At 45.3% G+C, this 16,030-nt stretch overlaps 2 protein-coding genes across 3 annotated transcripts in view; both read right to left on the minus strand.

Moving 5' to 3' along the window:
- Nucleotides 1–100: 100 nt before the first annotated feature.
- Nucleotides 101–4,923, minus strand: Cdc20 (cell division cycle 20). Its single transcript, XM_015485133.2, has 11 exons — nucleotides 4,243–4,923; nucleotides 3,856–4,088; nucleotides 3,596–3,744; nucleotides 3,413–3,509; nucleotides 3,138–3,266; nucleotides 2,843–3,039; nucleotides 2,632–2,726; nucleotides 2,263–2,491; nucleotides 1,978–2,103; nucleotides 656–773; nucleotides 101–341 (listed from the first exon to the last, which is right to left on the minus strand). The coding sequence occupies exons 1-11, from the start codon at nucleotides 4,326–4,328 to the stop codon at nucleotides 163–165; spliced, it is 1,638 nt and encodes a 545-aa protein (XP_015340619.1). The 5' UTR covers nucleotides 4,329–4,923; the 3' UTR covers nucleotides 101–162.
- A 2,914-nt stretch (nucleotides 4,924–7,837) lies between these two features.
- Nucleotides 7,838–16,030, minus strand: part of Mpl (MPL proto-oncogene, thrombopoietin receptor) — a 13,051-nt gene continuing 4,858 nt past the window's right edge. For both annotated transcript variants that reach the window (XM_015484846.2, XM_015484847.2), the window contains exons 7-12: nucleotides 13,702–13,886; nucleotides 13,400–13,542; nucleotides 12,261–12,420; nucleotides 11,925–12,021; nucleotides 9,427–9,514; nucleotides 7,838–9,222 (exon numbers count right to left, since the gene is read on the minus strand). In XM_015484846.2, the coding sequence (XP_015340332.1) occupies nucleotides 8,929–9,222; nucleotides 9,427–9,514; nucleotides 11,925–12,021; nucleotides 12,261–12,420; nucleotides 13,400–13,542; nucleotides 13,702–13,886 (967 nt within the window). In that variant the 3' untranslated portion in view covers nucleotides 7,838–8,928. The remainder of the gene's footprint in view (nucleotides 9,223–9,426; nucleotides 9,515–11,924; nucleotides 12,022–12,260; nucleotides 12,421–13,399; nucleotides 13,543–13,701; nucleotides 13,887–16,030) is intronic.

Raw genomic sequence — 16,030 nt, forward strand, 5'->3', positions numbered from 1 at the left:
CAAGGCTTTGTGTGTACATGTGAGTGGAACTACAAACAGGAGGTCTCTCACAGGAGAGAGACCTGGGAAGGCTCCTGGGACCTAGGTCTTACAAGGAAAAGAAAGGAAGACATGACTTTATTAGAAAAATAAAAAAAACTGAGGTGATGGGTTGGTTTGTCATTAACGGATGCCTTGATGGATGAGGCTGCTTTTAGCTGCACTGGCCTTCTCCCGTTCCCGTCGTCGTGCAGGGTCCAACTCAAAGCAGCGCCACAGCCGCAGGGTCTCATCTGCTGCTGCTGATGCCACTGTGGCCCCATCTGGGCTCATGGTCAGACTCAGGACCCGTGCTGTGTGACCTAGGGCAAATTAAGAGTAATTCATGTGAACACTGACATATACATAGTTCTCTAATTTTGACAGCCCCCTTGAAATGTGTAGTACACCATAAGATTAATTAAGATATACAATTCAGTGGTTTTCAGTGTATTCAAAGTTGTGCAACCACTGTAACTATTTAATCTCAAAATATTTTCATCACTCCCATTACCTTCTCCCCTAGGCCCCAATAATCCGTTTTGTCTCTGCATTTACCTGATCTGGATGTTTCATATACATGGAGTCATACAATATGTGGCTTTTTGTCTCTGCTTTATTTCATTTTGCCACCTACCTTTGAGCTCTGCCACTTTGGCCATGGTTGGGTACTTCCAAATAACCAGCTGATTCTGGGCAAAGCCATGGCCTGAGATAAGCTCCTTATAGTGGGGAGACCAGAGGATAGAGCACACCTGAGGAGAGAAGCTGGTGTAGGTATGACATATAGCCAAGGATACTCAAATCAGAACCGAGTCCATTCTAACATAAGGCACCCTGCTAGGTACTACAAACTCACTTGAATGGTCATAGTCCTTAAAAAACCCTTTTAGAGACAATTTTCCATTTTATAGATAATCAGAAAGAAGTTTGATAAATTGCATACAAGTTGTTAGGTGACAGAGCCAGAATCTGAACTTAAGCCATCTGGCTCTAGAGTCCATTTCTAGAGTAAAGGCTACATGTTGGGGGAATGAAAGGAGAGGAAGCCAGAGTGGCTGCAAAGAGGCCTACCCTCAAGACCTCAAATATCCTAATGGATTTGGATTGTATGCTGTAAGTGATGGGAAGCTAGTATAGGTTTAAGGAGGACAGTAGAGACCACTCAGATCAGAGAGCAAAAGGACAGATTGGAGGAGATGAAGAATGTTTAGAGGTAGGCATGGTGGTACACAGCTGAATTTCAGCTATTCAGGAAGCTGAGGCAGGAGGATCACAAATTCAAGGTCAGCCTCCACTACTCAGTGGGACCCTGTCTCAAAATAGAAAAGAACTGGGCAGGGCTGGAGTTGTAGCTCAGTGGTAGAGGCACTTGCCTGGTATGTGTGGTGCCCTCAGCACCACATTTAAATAAAAGATCCACTGACAACTAAAAAATAAAATTATAAAAAAGGGTTGGGCGCCTAGTTCAGTGGTAAAGCTCTTTTGGATTCAATCCCTTGTATGGTTAAAAAAAAAAAAATGCTTGGAGATCAGTGAGGAAACCTTATTGTGCCTTTCCTGGGAAGGATGAGGCGAAGTGGAGAGGACAGATGTGAATGATATTCTAAGGTAAAACTGATAAGATTCTGGTGATTCTGGTGAGGATAAAAAATTCTAGTAGACCTCTCAGACTTCTGAGCACGTTCTTTCATTCTGAAGCAATATAAGAGGAAGAGGAGGAAGAACACATTTCAGGGAGATGGGACATTAAGGAGATGGGAGTGCCTAGAGGACATAACAGCCAGAGATAAGTCAGACTGTTATCTGACTTATGGAGCTATGAATAAGTACTAAGTCAGAAGTTTGGAAATCACTAAGGTATAGAGTTGGTGAAGACATTGGAGTAGACATGGTTGCCTAGGCGGACCACACAGAGTAATAATACTTCAGGACAGGCCGGAATATGTAAAAGACTACCTGGGAATGGGCATCTACAGCACTCAGACAGGCTCCAGAGCAGACATTCCAGATGCGAATGTGTCGGTCACTGGTGCCCCCTCCTGTTGCTAGGATATTGGACTGCCAGGGACACCATGCTACAGCCTAGGTGGGATAAAGGCAAGGTCAGTGGTACTAGAGATAAACAAGAGGCTATCAAGGTTATAAGATGAACCCAATCCAATCTCAACATCCCATCTCCCCTTAATATTCCCCAGGTTATAGCTCTGGAATTGTAGAGACCCAATCCAGTCCCTATCTCACCTTAACAGCACCTTGATGCTGGGTGAATGTTTGCAGGGGAACCCAGCCACTCTCTCCTGGAGCACTAGGCCACACGTTGACCAAGTTGTCATTGCCACCACTAGCCAAATGTCGTCCATCTGGGGCCCAACACAGTCCACACACTTCCTGGCTGTGGCCACTCAGTGTGGCCACATGGTGGTCTGCTACCCGGACATCATGGTGGTGGATGTGGCCAGAGCGTGAGCCACTGAGGGAAGAATTAAGAAATTCAGGTTCTATGGTAGCCCCAAATGCAAGCCAGAGCTGCTTTAGTTTAGAGGTATACAGTCAGAGGCATGGGGAGGCAGAAATCAGACTGATTTTGCCAGTCTAGCAAAAACCACTGACCTGGACAGGATATAGCTATTCCAACTTAGGGAGCTCACTCGGGCAGAGTGACTGGTCATGTTTCGAAGTCGTTTCTGCTGTTGTACATCCCATAGCTAGAGAGAGAACACCACTAAGATCAGAAATTGAGGTTTGGCAATAAATATCCTCTAGCTAGACAAGTCCCTGGGGTCTGATGTCAATAGAACTGCAGTGTAGGTACCAGTCTCACCTGCACCTCTGCACTGCTGGTGCCTACAGCCAGGTAGTTGCCCTCTTTAATCCAGGCCACAGAGGATACATAGTCTCCAGGCTGCTCCATTTGCAACAACTGCAGGATGTCACCAGAACTTGCACTCCACAAATATACACTGTTGTCCAGTGCCACAGCCAATACATTTCCAGAGCTCCAATCCACAAGGTTTAGGTCTAGCAGAGGCAGAAAGGGAAGAGCATGAAATTCCTTGTTTGCCTGGTCCCCAAGTCCTTTTTTCTCCATTGATGGGCAACAATAAAACTGCACTTACAGTAGTCATTTCGGATTTCAGGAGCATCCAGGATCCGATCCGGCAGGGAAGGAATGTAACGACAGGTCTTCCGGCTGGAGCCAGGAGTGGCCTTCTGGCTATAGAGTACTTTCAGTCTGTTCTGGTAGCCTGTGGCAACGGAGTGGGTCTAGACCATGGGAAAACTGACACCTCCCTTGCCCTCAGCCTTAGGTGAGAAGAGCAAACAGCATCTCCCTCAGTCCCTGGGAGTGGACTGACACCAACCTCCAAGAACCAAGAACTTCAGGTCTTACCTTCTGGGGCATTCTGTGGTTTTCCACTGAGTCGGAGGATCTTGGCTTCTTCCACATCAAAACCGTTCAGGTTCAAAGCCCAGGCTTTCTGATGCTCCTAGCATATAAGAGTGATGGTGAGGCACGGTGGGATCCAGAGGCCACAGTCAGATCCCATGCCTTGCTCCTCTCTGAGAAACATACCTTTTTGGTGGGCGTCTGGCTGTTTTCAGGCTGGTTCTCCTTGCTCAGGAGGAAGCTAGCCACCTCCATCTGGGAAGCACTGCGATGGGGGATATAGCGGTCACCGCCAGGTTTGCTAGGGGTGGTCTGAACCTTGGAATTAGATTTGCCTGGGGCCGGGAAAGAAAAGCCATACAGTCTGACCAGGTTCCTGGAGGGAACACGAAGCCTTCTCTGGGCCATCCCCTCTCCTTCCTAGTGTCCCGTCGCATGCCACTAACCAGGAGTTCGGCCTGGGGTCCTGCCAGCGCTGTGGGATCGGTTGGCGGCCCGCATGGGCGAGGGGGCCGGCCCCGCTGCTTCTTTGGCTTTGCGCTGCCAGCGCGCGAGGGGTGCATTGGGGATGGGTGCGTCCAGCTGAAGCAGGGAGTGCAGGTCGCTCTCGAACACGAACTGCGCCATGGGAGCGCCGGGAAGGGAAAGGGGTCCTGAGAGTTGGTGCCCACTGTGAGCCCTGGAAGAAGAGGCGACCAGGCTCAGGGAAGGCTTGAGGCTCCTTCGTTCCCGGCCGGCTTCACAATCAGGCCGCCCTCGGCTGCAGCCCCTCCCGGCCTAGCAGCTCCCCCACCCCCCGGCGAATCCCTCGGTTCGGCCCAGCAGCCCCTCACCGTGCGTTCCGGAGCAGGTTCCAATCCCGGACCGGCTTCTGCACTACTGAGCAGTACCTCTTAAACTCTCCGCTCCGAGCGCTCATTGGCTCCTTCAAAACCCAACCGTCGCAACCGTTGTTCTCGCCTATTGGCCTCTATGGCATAGAGGGCGGGTCTTCCGGTACAAGACAGGTCTCACGAGAGTGCAGTAAAGGAGCGTGATTTGAATGAAGGGTGGGAGAGAGGTCTGAAGCCGGTGTCCCCGGGAGAAGGAGTCTGAAAGTGGTAGGGGCAGGCGCGGCGCGCGTAGGGCGGGGCCTGCGTTGCTTCCGCGTTCCCGAGTCGCTTGGATTCATTCTTCAGGGTCCCCTCACCCGCTGCGGGGATCGGCCTCATACGCTTGAGGGTCAGAGATCCCGAGGAAGTGCTCACGTAACGCCTACAGTAGATCATATTTATGGTACCTACTCGCAGAACTCGGTGGAATGACCCGAAGCACTTCAGCCGTTCGGAGAAGGGAAAGGCGAGCCTGCGGGTGGCCGACAAGCAGGGGTGGGGACAGGAAGAAGACCGGAGCTAGTTAGGGTGCTACCCGCTAGCCAGGAACCCTGGTAGGAGGAACACGTGTGTTTGTTTTATTTTGCTTCTCGTTTTACAGACAAGGAAAATGACGCTGAAAGAGAAGTGAATGGAAAATAAGTTTAGACTGCCCTATGGGAGACACTGTTGCTTACTCTCTGGGGCTTTAGAGGTGTCAAGAACAATAGAGATCCTATCTCACCTGTGCTTGTGCACCCTTCTTATGGGCAACACATTCATATTTTATAGATAAGGAAAACAAGGCCCAGGGAAGGAATTTGCCCAAGGTTATTCAAAGAAGTTGGTAGGAATCCAAGTTCAGTTCAATCTAATGTTCTAATGATGACTTGAATGAATTATGTCATTATAATTCACGCTGTCACTCAGAAGTGAAGCAGCAGTAATAGAAATAATGGGCACCATTTATTGACTGTCTGCTAACTACTATGTTAAAACAGTTACATTCATTTTTTAGTTAAATCCTTGAACCCACAAGGCAAATATTTGATTTCACAGAAAAAGAAACTGGGTCAGAATGAGGTTAGAAACTTGAGCAAAGGCACACAACCAGTATTAAGTAGTGGAGCCAGGATTCAAAGTATTGAAGTAACTTCTGCAATCCTAACAATATGTTATACTGTTTAGGAACGGCTGACAAGTCAGGTTTTCAATCATTAGCCAGAGATCAACCCTGATGATGACAGAGAAAAAACTATGGCTGTTAGTCCAAACTTAATATTGTTATCTTCAACTTTGAAGAATTCATTTTTTTCTGTTTCCAATTCACTTGGAAAACAAGAGGGTTAATGTCTTAGGGTTATAAGTTATAAGTTCTTGAACCCCAAAAAACTTAGAAAAGGCAGTCTAGTGTCAGGCTTAAGTGTTAAGCTAAGGAGTTTGGATATTATCTATCAGGTACTGTGAAGCCATTGGGGCTTTCTGTGTAGAGAAGGACCAAACAAAACATATCTGAGGTGGAAAATTGGCCAAGGAATTGCAACTTCTGGACTCAGGATAATTAGAGAAGAAGGATGAGAATACAACCTCGGGGAATCTGTACATTTCAAAGTAAAGGCATGAAGGAGGTTATATGGACATGGACCTCACAGTGGGGGAGGGCCTAGAATGTGATAGAAAGTGGTCAAACTGAATGATGACAATAGAGGTCAACTCTGACCATGGAGAAATAAATCACTGGTGACTTTGGAGAGGACATGATCAGAAAAGTGGTGCTGGAGACCTATTTAAAAGGAGTTGTGCAGGGTTCGGTGGCCCATGCCTGTAATTCCAGTGGCTTGGAAGGCTGAGGCAGGAGGATTATGAGTTCAAAGCCAGCCTCAGCAAAAGTGAGGCACTAAGGAACTTAGTGAGACCCTGTCTCTAAGTAAAATTCAAAATAGGGCTGGAGATGTAGCTCAGTGGTTGAGTGCCCCTGGTACCAAAAAAATAAAAATTTTAAAAAAGGGTTGCAGCCAGGCATGGTGGTGCACACTGCTAATCCCAGTGACTCAGAAAGTGGAGGCAAGAAGATTGCAAGTTGAAGGCCAGCTTCAGCAACTAAGTAAGACCCTGTTTCAAAGTAAATAAATAAATAAATAAAAACCAGGATTGGGGTTGTGGCTCAGTGGTAGAGTGCTCACTTAAAGCAGATGAGGCACTGGGTTTGATCCTCAGCATCACATAAAAATAAAGGCATTGTGTCTACCTACAACTAAAAAAATAAAATAAAATAAATTTTAAAAATAAAATAAAAACTGGAGATGAAGCTCAGTGCTAAAGCACCCCTGGGTTTAATCCCCAGTATCAAAATAAACAAAAGGGGTTGCAGAAAGAATGGGATAGGGAGAATGTGGTGTGGAGCCTGCAATCATGGGCTACTTCTGTAGCCCAGCCTCTGATCTCTGTAAGTTTGCTAGGACTGCTGTAACAAATTATAAACTGGGCCGCTTAAATGAGAAAAATCTGTTTCACAGTTCTGGGGACTAGAAGTAACAGGTCAAAATGTCAGTAGGTTTAGTTCTTTCTGAGGCTGTGAGGAAGAATCTGTTCTATTCCTCTCCCCTAGCTTCTGGGGTTTCCTGGCAATCTTTTTCCTGGCAATACTTTTAGAAGTATTCCCCTGATCTCTGCCTTCATCTCCACTTGGCTTTCTTCCTGTGTTGATTGATCTATGTCCAAATTTCCCTTTGTATAAGAGTACCATTCATATTGGATTAGGGCCTAGGACCTCATCTTAACTAATTTTTTATGCAATAACCCTATTTCCAAATAAGGTCATATTTGAGGTACTTGGGTTAAGACTTCAACATAAGAATTTGGGAAGGGGACACAATTAAACCATAATATCCCATTAATGGAACCAAAAAAACCCAAAGGCCAAGAAAATCCACTGATTCAGGCCATATGAATCAGCCTTGCAGAGAATAGGGCAGGATGGAAAAAGAGAGTGGATCTGGATAGGGCAAATGGATGACATACAGCATATCCATTCCCATAATTCACCCCTCACCCCAAGCCATGTTAAAAGTTCTGACTCTACTCCTAAGGACTCAAGGTGCGGGGAGCATGAGCTTGAGCTGTTTATTCCCCTGGCTTCCTCCTGGCCACATCCCCAGAGATTGACTGCATGACCCTACCAAAGGCCACAACACCTGTCAGGCAGCCCTCTCTCCAGGTCTGGTAACCACTCCCTCTCCTTACTCCTGATGTTTAGGATTGGTGCCAGCTTCCTGATTTTTGTTAGCCTTGGGGATACTGCATTGTTCTTTGATGGTTTTCCCAAATCTTGCCCTCATCTTTTGCCCTTTATTAAACTCTCAACAAATTACCCAGTTTGAGTGTACCATTGGTTTCTTCCAAGACCCTGATTTAAAACAGCGGGTATATTTGGAGCTAGCAAACAAACAAAAATCATTTGTTTGAGAATTAGAATGGGTTAGGGGAATCCATAACCTGAGTTGTTTAAGCATATTTATTGCTGCTCATGAATGGCTTAGAACACGAAGGAAGTTAGTATGAGGTTAAGGTAACATTGTCCAGAAAGATTTTATTCATTTATAAAACATCTATTGAAGGCCTAGTATCATGCACCACGTAATATTCTAGGTACTAGAGGAAAAGGACAAATAAATCATGGTCCTTGCCCCCTGCAAAGAACTCACAATATAGTAGCAGGAGGCAGACATGTAAACAGTTACTTGCATAAAGTATAATAATACTAAAGAAGTCTGGGTTGGATCTAAGAACTTTGGAATTGTCAACATATAGTAAAGTCCATGAGAACACACAGGCTGGAGATTAAGAATGGAGTCTTGGAGCTGGGGATGTAGATCAGTGGCCAAAAGCATGCCTAGCAAGGTTCTGGATTCCATCCCCAGTACTGCCAGAAGAAAAACAAGTAATGAAATCTTGAAGGACTACAATAGTTAAAGAATCAAAGAAATTCTGGAATAAGTGAAGAAGGAATAATTATAACAGTAGTTCAGGTATATTAAGCATTTACTATATCCTAGGCACTTTTGTTTTACCTAGGTTGTCTCACTAATTCTTTTCATGACACCAGTGGTGCTGTTGTTATGCTTTATTGATGCAAAAACAGTTTTTTGCCTTAGGTTGCACAGCTAGTAAATGTGAAAGACAGAAACTGAACCTATGTCTGGCTCCACAGTTTATCTCTAACAGTATACTTAGGCAGGAGCAGAATCCAAAGAGGTGCCGGTGTGGAAGCCAAGGTAGGAAAGAATTTAAAGGAGAAATTAGTCAACTATAACAAATGCCACAGAGAGATCAAATAAATTGATGATTAACAAGATCCTATGGGCCTTTATAACTAGAAGATTTTAACTGAACTTTGCCTGAGCAGTTTCATTAGCAAAGTGGTAGAAGGGGAACTAACAGAAGTATTCTGGAGTCAATGAGAGGTGGAATTTGGTGTTCAAGGGGACAGAGGGTAAAAGTCAGAGAAATTAGCCTGGCTGTGGAGAAAGGGGCCCAGATCTGGCAGCAGCAGCATGAAAGATCAGTTCTATGAGGTTGAGCTAGGTAGGCAGGCAAAGGGGGATGAAAGTGAGATCTGAGGTGTTGGTGTTGGAGGGTAGAATAGGGTAGAGTGGTTCACAGAGAGGTCTAGATCTGTCCAGAGTACTGGGAATGAGGAGCCAGCCTGCAAGGCTGCTGCCAACAGCTTAGTGGTAGGTAGGAATGGTTGGCAATGTGGGTAGTGCAGCAGGACCCTGACTCAGCCATGGGTGGGCATGCAGAGAGGGGCATGGTTCCCAGGCAAGAAGGCTGCAATCCTCGGTAGTCCATCTGGGCTTGGGAGGGACACAGGGGCAAGGGAATCCTCTCTGAAGACTTAGGTAAGATTTCAAGGAGGCTGGGTTCCACTTCTTCATAGGTATCTGTGACTGTGGCCTTGGGCTGGAGAGATATGAAAGGAGTGGATTAGAGCAGATGGTGGGTGGGTGGGGGCGGGATTGGATTGTGTGGAAAGGAGCATTGGACTGGGGTTAGTTCCTGGGGGTGGGTATGCCGCTAGGCAAGGACCTTGAACAAGTTACACTATGGGGTCAAGGATCATTGGTGATGGGGAAAGAGGTAGGGAAGGAAGAAGAGTGCACTCACCGGACTCAGGGCCGCACTATCCCTAAGGTACTGGCCTAGGACCCTGTGAAGGTCTGGAAGTGAGGGCCACAGGGCATGCCTCAGTCTCCTAGAGAACAAGGAAGAAAAGGAGAATGAATCTTGGGAGTGAGTTGGGAGGGATAAGGAAAGCACTGAAGTGGGGCAGTGGGGGAGGCAGTGAGGCTGAGGGCTAAGCCTCAGAGAGACAGGAGCATAGCTAAGGCTATAAAGTAAGGGAGAGGAGTAGAGGTGGGAAGAAAACCTCAGGTGGGAGAGGGAAGCTGGTGTATAAAGTGTAGCACAGAGCTTTCTCAAACATTCCTATCTCAGGGCATTTGCCCTTCTTCCTGCCTGGACACAATTTATTCCCTCACTTCATTTAAGTCTCTCCTAAATCTTAACAGAGACATCATCCCTGACTACCTTAAAACTGTAACATCTCCTTTCCCCATCACTCTATTTCCTGCTCTATTTTCCTTTATAGCACTTATTGCATATTTATTACATTGTTACATTCATTTGTTTTTAGCTGTCTTACCCCACTATAGCACAAGCTCTTTGAGAGAAAGAGTTTATTTTTTCACTCCTAAATCTCCAGTGTCTGGCCGATAATAGGTGCTCAAGAAATTATTAGAACTAGTGGAGCTTATTACTAAATTCCTAGGGAGAGTGGTCTATGTGGGAAGAGCATGGGTTAAGCTATGTTGGGACCTCCAATTTTTGTTTTGTTTTGGTGCTGGGAGTCAAACCCAGGGCCTCACACAAGAGGCAAATCTGTCCATTTTCCCTTCCTTCATTCATTTATTTTTGGTTCTAGAGACTGAACTCAGGGGTTCTTTACCACTGAGCCACATCCCTGGCCCTTTTTATTTATTTATTTTTTTATTTTGAGATAGGGCCTTGATAAGTTGCATAGGGCCTCACTAATTTGCCAAAGCTAGTTTCAAACTTACAATCCTCCTTAAGCAAAAACTTTTAACATTTAGCTATAGCCCCAGCCCTATCCTTCAGTTTCTTTAGCCTCACATTTTCATGTGGAAACACTTTAAGCTGGGCATTTCTGGCCTCTTCCACTACTTCACTCCCATCTCCCTAGGAGTGGTTTGGGAAAAAGAACTGAGAATGCCTAGTTCAGAAGCTCCCTCTCCCTCTTCTCTGCAAACGTTTTTGTCATTACCTTCTACCTTCATAGAGGCTACATTCCAGTCTGTTCATACACATAGGCAGGTTGAAAGTTCAGAGAAGGGACTAGGGGTGTAGCTCAGTGGGAGAGCACTTGCCAAGGATGTGCAAAGCCTTGGACTCAACCCAGTATCTCTAAAACAAACAAACAAATAAACAAACAAAAAACATAAAAAAGTTCAGAGTGACATGTTTAAAGATGGAAGCCCCCAACACATTGCCTGGAACACCTGACTTCTGAGCTAAGACTGTAAGAACGAGCTGATATTACCAGTTGAAGGGTTGAGGTGGAATGGATTCTATCCTACGTGTTTATAATTTCCAGTGACATTTCTCCTCAGCCTCCACATATGTGAGTCACTCATTACTAACATTTATTTAAGGGCCTGCTACTTGGCAGGCACAGTGCTAAGAACTTAAAAATGACCAAGTAAGGTCTAATATAGGCATACAAAGAAATAAATACAGGGCTGGGGGTATAGCTCAGTAGCAGGGCATGTGCTTAGCAAGGTCCTAGGTTCAATCCCCAGTACTCAAAAACAGAAAAATAAATAAATGCTGTAAAATGCTATTGGTACCATATTGGGGCACAAAAGAGCAGCCAATAAGGGAGGGTCAAGGGAGGTTTCTTAAGAGCTGGTGGAGAAAGCTATTTAAAGATGAATGGGTATTAGCCAGCCAGGAAGGATATTCCAGGCAGAAGGGACATGATGTGCAAAGACACTGACAAGTAAGACAGCCTGACTTGTGGAGGAAATCAACACTTTGGCAAGGCTGATGCACAGGGTAGAAGATGGTGGACATGCTGGCAGGAAACAGATTTTGCAGAGCCTTGCCTGTCATTCTACACATTCTGGATTCTCTCCTGGGGAGCTACTGAAAAGATTTAAGGTGGGGAAAGATAGGCTCATGTGTGCGTTTTTAAAAGATTATTCTGATGGCTGTGTGAAGCTAGATTGAAAAGAACAGGCTCCGTTTCAGTGAGTCAGATTGTGTCTGTTGGGCTACAAAAAGGGAGCCATTGTTTGAGCTAGGTTTTTGGAGGTGGAATGACCAGACCTGATGGCCATTGGATGGGGTGGGGGTGGGGAGGGAGAAGCATAAGTGCCTGAGCTTGCGCCAAAGGTGGGCAGTAGCCAGGAGGTAGGGCTGTTGGAGGACAACGGTAGAGTGGGCAAGTTAAGAGGGTGTCACTGCCGGAAACGCAGGAAACGGCTGAAGCCATAGGTGTAGGCGTGCGGTGGTCCGAGAGCAAGTGTCATGGAGTGACCCCAGGATGATGGTTTAGAAACCTCTGCCCCTGGAGGAGGCGGTACCTGTAGCGCGCAGGAAACTGCCACCTCAGCAGCAGCAGGCCCAGGAGGGCGCTGACGCCCAGCAACAGGAGCAGAGCGGTCACCAAGGAGATCCAGGCTAGGGACAAAACCTGTCAGATCTCGGCCGGCCCTTGGCCCGCCCGGCTGGCGCGCCAGATCCTGCCGCGTCTCCGCCCCTCAAGCCACCCTTGGTCACCCCAGATCACCCCTGGGTACCGAACCCACAGCACATCCACGCAGCCTCAGACCGGTGCGCTCAGGACCCCGCCCTGTGACCAGCGCCCCGCCCCTCGCGCAGCCGTAGAAAGGGTTTGGCCACGCCCGGCCCGGGCTCACCGGTCTCCGAGGCGGTCTCTACTCTCGCTGGGTCTGACCAGGCGCTCCAGGGGCCTTGGTAGGTGGGGCCGTTGAGCCTGGCGCGCAGCTGTAAGTGGTAACGAGATCTCGGGCGCAGCTCCAAGGTCCCTCCCCGGGCCCCGAGAGGTGGCTCCAACATCTGCGCAGAGATCTCACATTCATACTGACCCCGAGATATGAAGACCCCTTCCGTGTTCTTTTATTACTATTCCTGGTCGGGCATGGCTGCTCAGACCTACACTCAGATACTCAGCCACACGGACCATGGACGAGTACCACTCATGCTGCAAAGGATGCCAGATTTGCCATAGGTGCTGGAGGGTACAAGTATCATGTGCACAAGCAGTGAGACTTAATCACTTAGCAAACCTTTATGAATTGCTTGAGAAATGCCAAACATTGGACTAGGCATTGTAGAAAAAGATAAATAGAACCGTCTCTCACATATCTAATGATGGAGACTTCCAAACAAGTAAATAATCACAACAATTAATTAGTAGGGGGTACCATGAGAGCACAAAGAAACATGAGTGCTGCCTGTGCTGCTAGGTTGGGGGTCACAAAATAGTTCAGTATGCTGAAAGCACAAGTGGGAAGGATGGATGGGTAAAGAGAAGGCAAAAGTAGTCCTAGTAGGAGGCTGAGGAGTGTTTGTACATTATTCAACTTGTTAATAAGTAAGGAGAAGAAGGGGTAAGGGGAAAGAAAGAGTGCCAGTGTCGGACAGAAGAGAGCTTAAAGAAGAAATTCTGGATGGTTTTATTTTACAAAATTTATAGTCGAAAGAATCCACGGTTGCATCAGGATAGTGATTACTTTTAATAGGAAGGTGACTGTAGAGGGCATAAGGAGATTCTGGGGTGATGGAAATAATTTATGTCTTGATCTTGGTAATAGTTGCATGGGTGTATACCCAAAAAAGATTAACTGTACATTTAAAGTTTGTATACTTCATATAAAATATACCTTGGTAAAAACAAAATACATTCAGGAAGAAAGATGAATTCAGTTTTGAATACATTGAGTTTGAACTCAACACAGTCCTTCTGATAAGAAACATAATAAACCCTAGGAACACACAGTATCAAGCTCTGCAGGCATTTGTCACTTGACCATACCTTCCAATCCTGATGGTCTTCTCCTGTGTATCGCAGCTGATAGCAGGTCTCTTGGGCTGCCCAAGGTGATGGGTGCTGCCATTCTAATTCCAGCTGCCCACTGGAGATCTCCCTCCAAAGCAGGTTTGGGGTGGGGATGAGCACTACAGGGATTTTAGCAGGACTAGTTTAAGCCCTTCTGTGTGTGAGACATCATGCTAACAGGGTCATGGAGCAGAAGTGCCAGAATTGGGAATCATGGACATAGGGTCGGATTTGGGGAGGGGAGGCTGTGTGGTCGGAATGGGGAAGAAAGTTCTTACCAACTTGGTGGATCCAAAAAGGAGAACCCAGGTAGCTGTAAACAGCACCCTTGGCTGTGGTCACCTCTACAAGGATGTGAATAACACTGTCATTTTGTGACTTGAAGTGGCATCGAGAGAACTGAGGGGGCTGTAATCCTGGATTTGTTTCCTCCTCCTCTTCACACTTCTCCCACATGGGGTCCCTAAGAACCAGTCCCACAGAGTCATTAAATCAGGCCGGCCCCAGAAACTAATCCCCATCCTCACCATGATACAGGATTATGGTCTGTATGGATTATAATCTAACTTCTCCCTTGGATAGCCCTCCAGAGCTTTCCCTTTATCTCTGTCTTGATATCCAGCCTCTTCCCCTTAAGGAAAGAGCTAGCATTATATATGAAAATAGTAGAAAACAGTATAGTCTATAGAGTTCAGGTCTTGGCCTACTAGTTATAATGATGGGCAAAATATTTATTTCTGCTTTATTTTCCTTCCTTTTATAAAATAGGTTGACACCTACCTCACAGGACTGTTTCAAAGATTAAAGAGTCTTCATCTTTCTGGAGGGAAATATCTTTAGAGTTCTAAATTTATTCTCATAAGCAGCTCTCTTATTTGGTTATTTGCCATTAGTTTATTACAACCATCTTCTAACTGGTTTTTCTGCTGCTGTTTTCACCATTATCTTCAGTTAGTTCTCCACATGGCTACCAGATTTTGTTTTAAAAAATATTGCTCTGGTAATGTCCAGAATATATCACAAATCTGTTTATTTTGATCTTTACCACTGCCACATAAGGTGAAACCACCATTATCTCTTGTCTGGATGAAGGCAAATTTTTTAACTGCTGACCTTGCTCCCACTCTTATTTATGATTCCACAGAGAAACATCTTTTAAAAATTTAAGTCAGGTTATTTTTCTGTTTAAAATCCTTCAATGATCCTTATCTCATTATGATTTGATGCCTCATTATCTCACCGTATTCATCTCTGACTCTCATGCCAATTTAGCACCCTTCATTTCCATGGGCCTTCTTTCTGTGCCACAAATGTGCCAAATGCACCGTCTTTGCATTTTGTCTTTGCCCTGGATTGCTTTGACTTTAGGTCTGGACAGGATTCATTCTGTTTGCTATGTAGATATCAGCTCACCTGTTACTGGCTAGCCTTTTCCTGAGCACTCAGCCTAAATTAACACCTCCCCCACCTTTTACAAGCACTCTACCGCTAAGCTACATCCTCAGCCCAAGAACCTTTTCTATTTTATTTGTCACTCTGTTTCCAGTACCTGGCACATAATCTTCTCAATAATAATTGTTTATTGAGCAAATGAATCATATCTCCTTCTTGATTATATTCCAAAAGTAACTCTACATCCATTAAAATTATCACTCTGAGTATTTATATATTTATTCATTTATTCAACAAATAATTGATACCCATGTACAAAGGCCTTATGCTATCCTATGAGTACATAGAGGAATAATTGTCAAGGAGCTCTCATTTCAGTGGGAGAGATAGAAAAACAAACAGATGCTATTTTTTCTGGGATGTGCAGACTGGCTTTAAATCATCTAGGGGGAGCATCTGACATACTGGGAGGTGTTTAGACTGAATCTTGGACTATAAATAGGCTGAGCAAAGGAATAATTGGGCATCCCAGGCACAGACTCATGCACAAATAGAAGAGTGTGCTTTAGAGAAGTCTACAAGTGGTATGGAATGATTTTAGGATTGAGGGCTTGGTGGCAAATGGTAAATGTAGAACATGTCATGGATATGCCCTTGTGGCCTCTCTAAAGAGCTTGAACTTAAATCTTATAGTGATTATTGGAAACATTTAAGGATTTTAAACAGAGAAATGTCATAATTACCTTTGTACTTCTGGAAGATCACTTTAACTACAGTTTGTAGGAAGGATTTTTGAGGGGAGAGTAGAAACAGAGAAATTCATTAGGACAGTGTTGTGGTTTTTTTTTTTGTTGTTGTTTGTTTTTTTAATGTGCAAAGTGGTAAGGGCTTGAAAATAGGGTGGTAGCAGCAGGGATAGAGTGAAAGATATGATCCAAGAAATATTAAAGAGGCAGGAGCAATAAGACTGGAGGGATGGAGCAAATCCAGGGCAATTTGTATATTTCAGGCTTGGGAAACCGAGTATATAGAAGGATGGAGGACATTAAAGAGAAGGGGCAGGTTTTGGTAGAAGAAATGATGACTTCAGTTTTGTCAATCCTTAATCCTTGCATGGCACCTCTATATTATTGGAAATCTGTGTAGTTATTAAAAATGAATGAGTTAACGCTTTTTGTAATGATATATATATATATATATATATATATATATATA

The sequence above is a fragment of the Marmota marmota genome, unplaced genomic scaffold, assembly GCF_001458135.2.
Source record: "Marmota marmota marmota unplaced genomic scaffold, marMar, whole genome shotgun sequence".
NCBI classification, from domain to species: domain Eukaryota; kingdom Metazoa; phylum Chordata; class Mammalia; order Rodentia; family Sciuridae; genus Marmota; species Marmota marmota.

What these genes read in the sequence shown, in the direction of transcription:
- Cdc20 (XM_015485133.2), bottom strand. Translation starts at nt 4,328, where the DNA reads ATGAGCGCTCGGAGCGGAGAGTTTAAGAGGTACTGCTCAGTAGTGCAG. An exon ending in GCCAGACGCCCACCAAAAAG is followed by an intron (nt 3,510 to 3,595) that starts GTATGTTTCTCA and finishes CTTATATGCTAG; the next exon opens with GAGCATCAGAAAGCCTGGGC. An exon ending in CCAGCAGTGCAGAGGTGCAG is followed by an intron (nt 2,727 to 2,842) that starts GTGAGACTGGTA and finishes TTCTCTCTCTAG; the next exon opens with CTATGGGATGTACAACAGCA.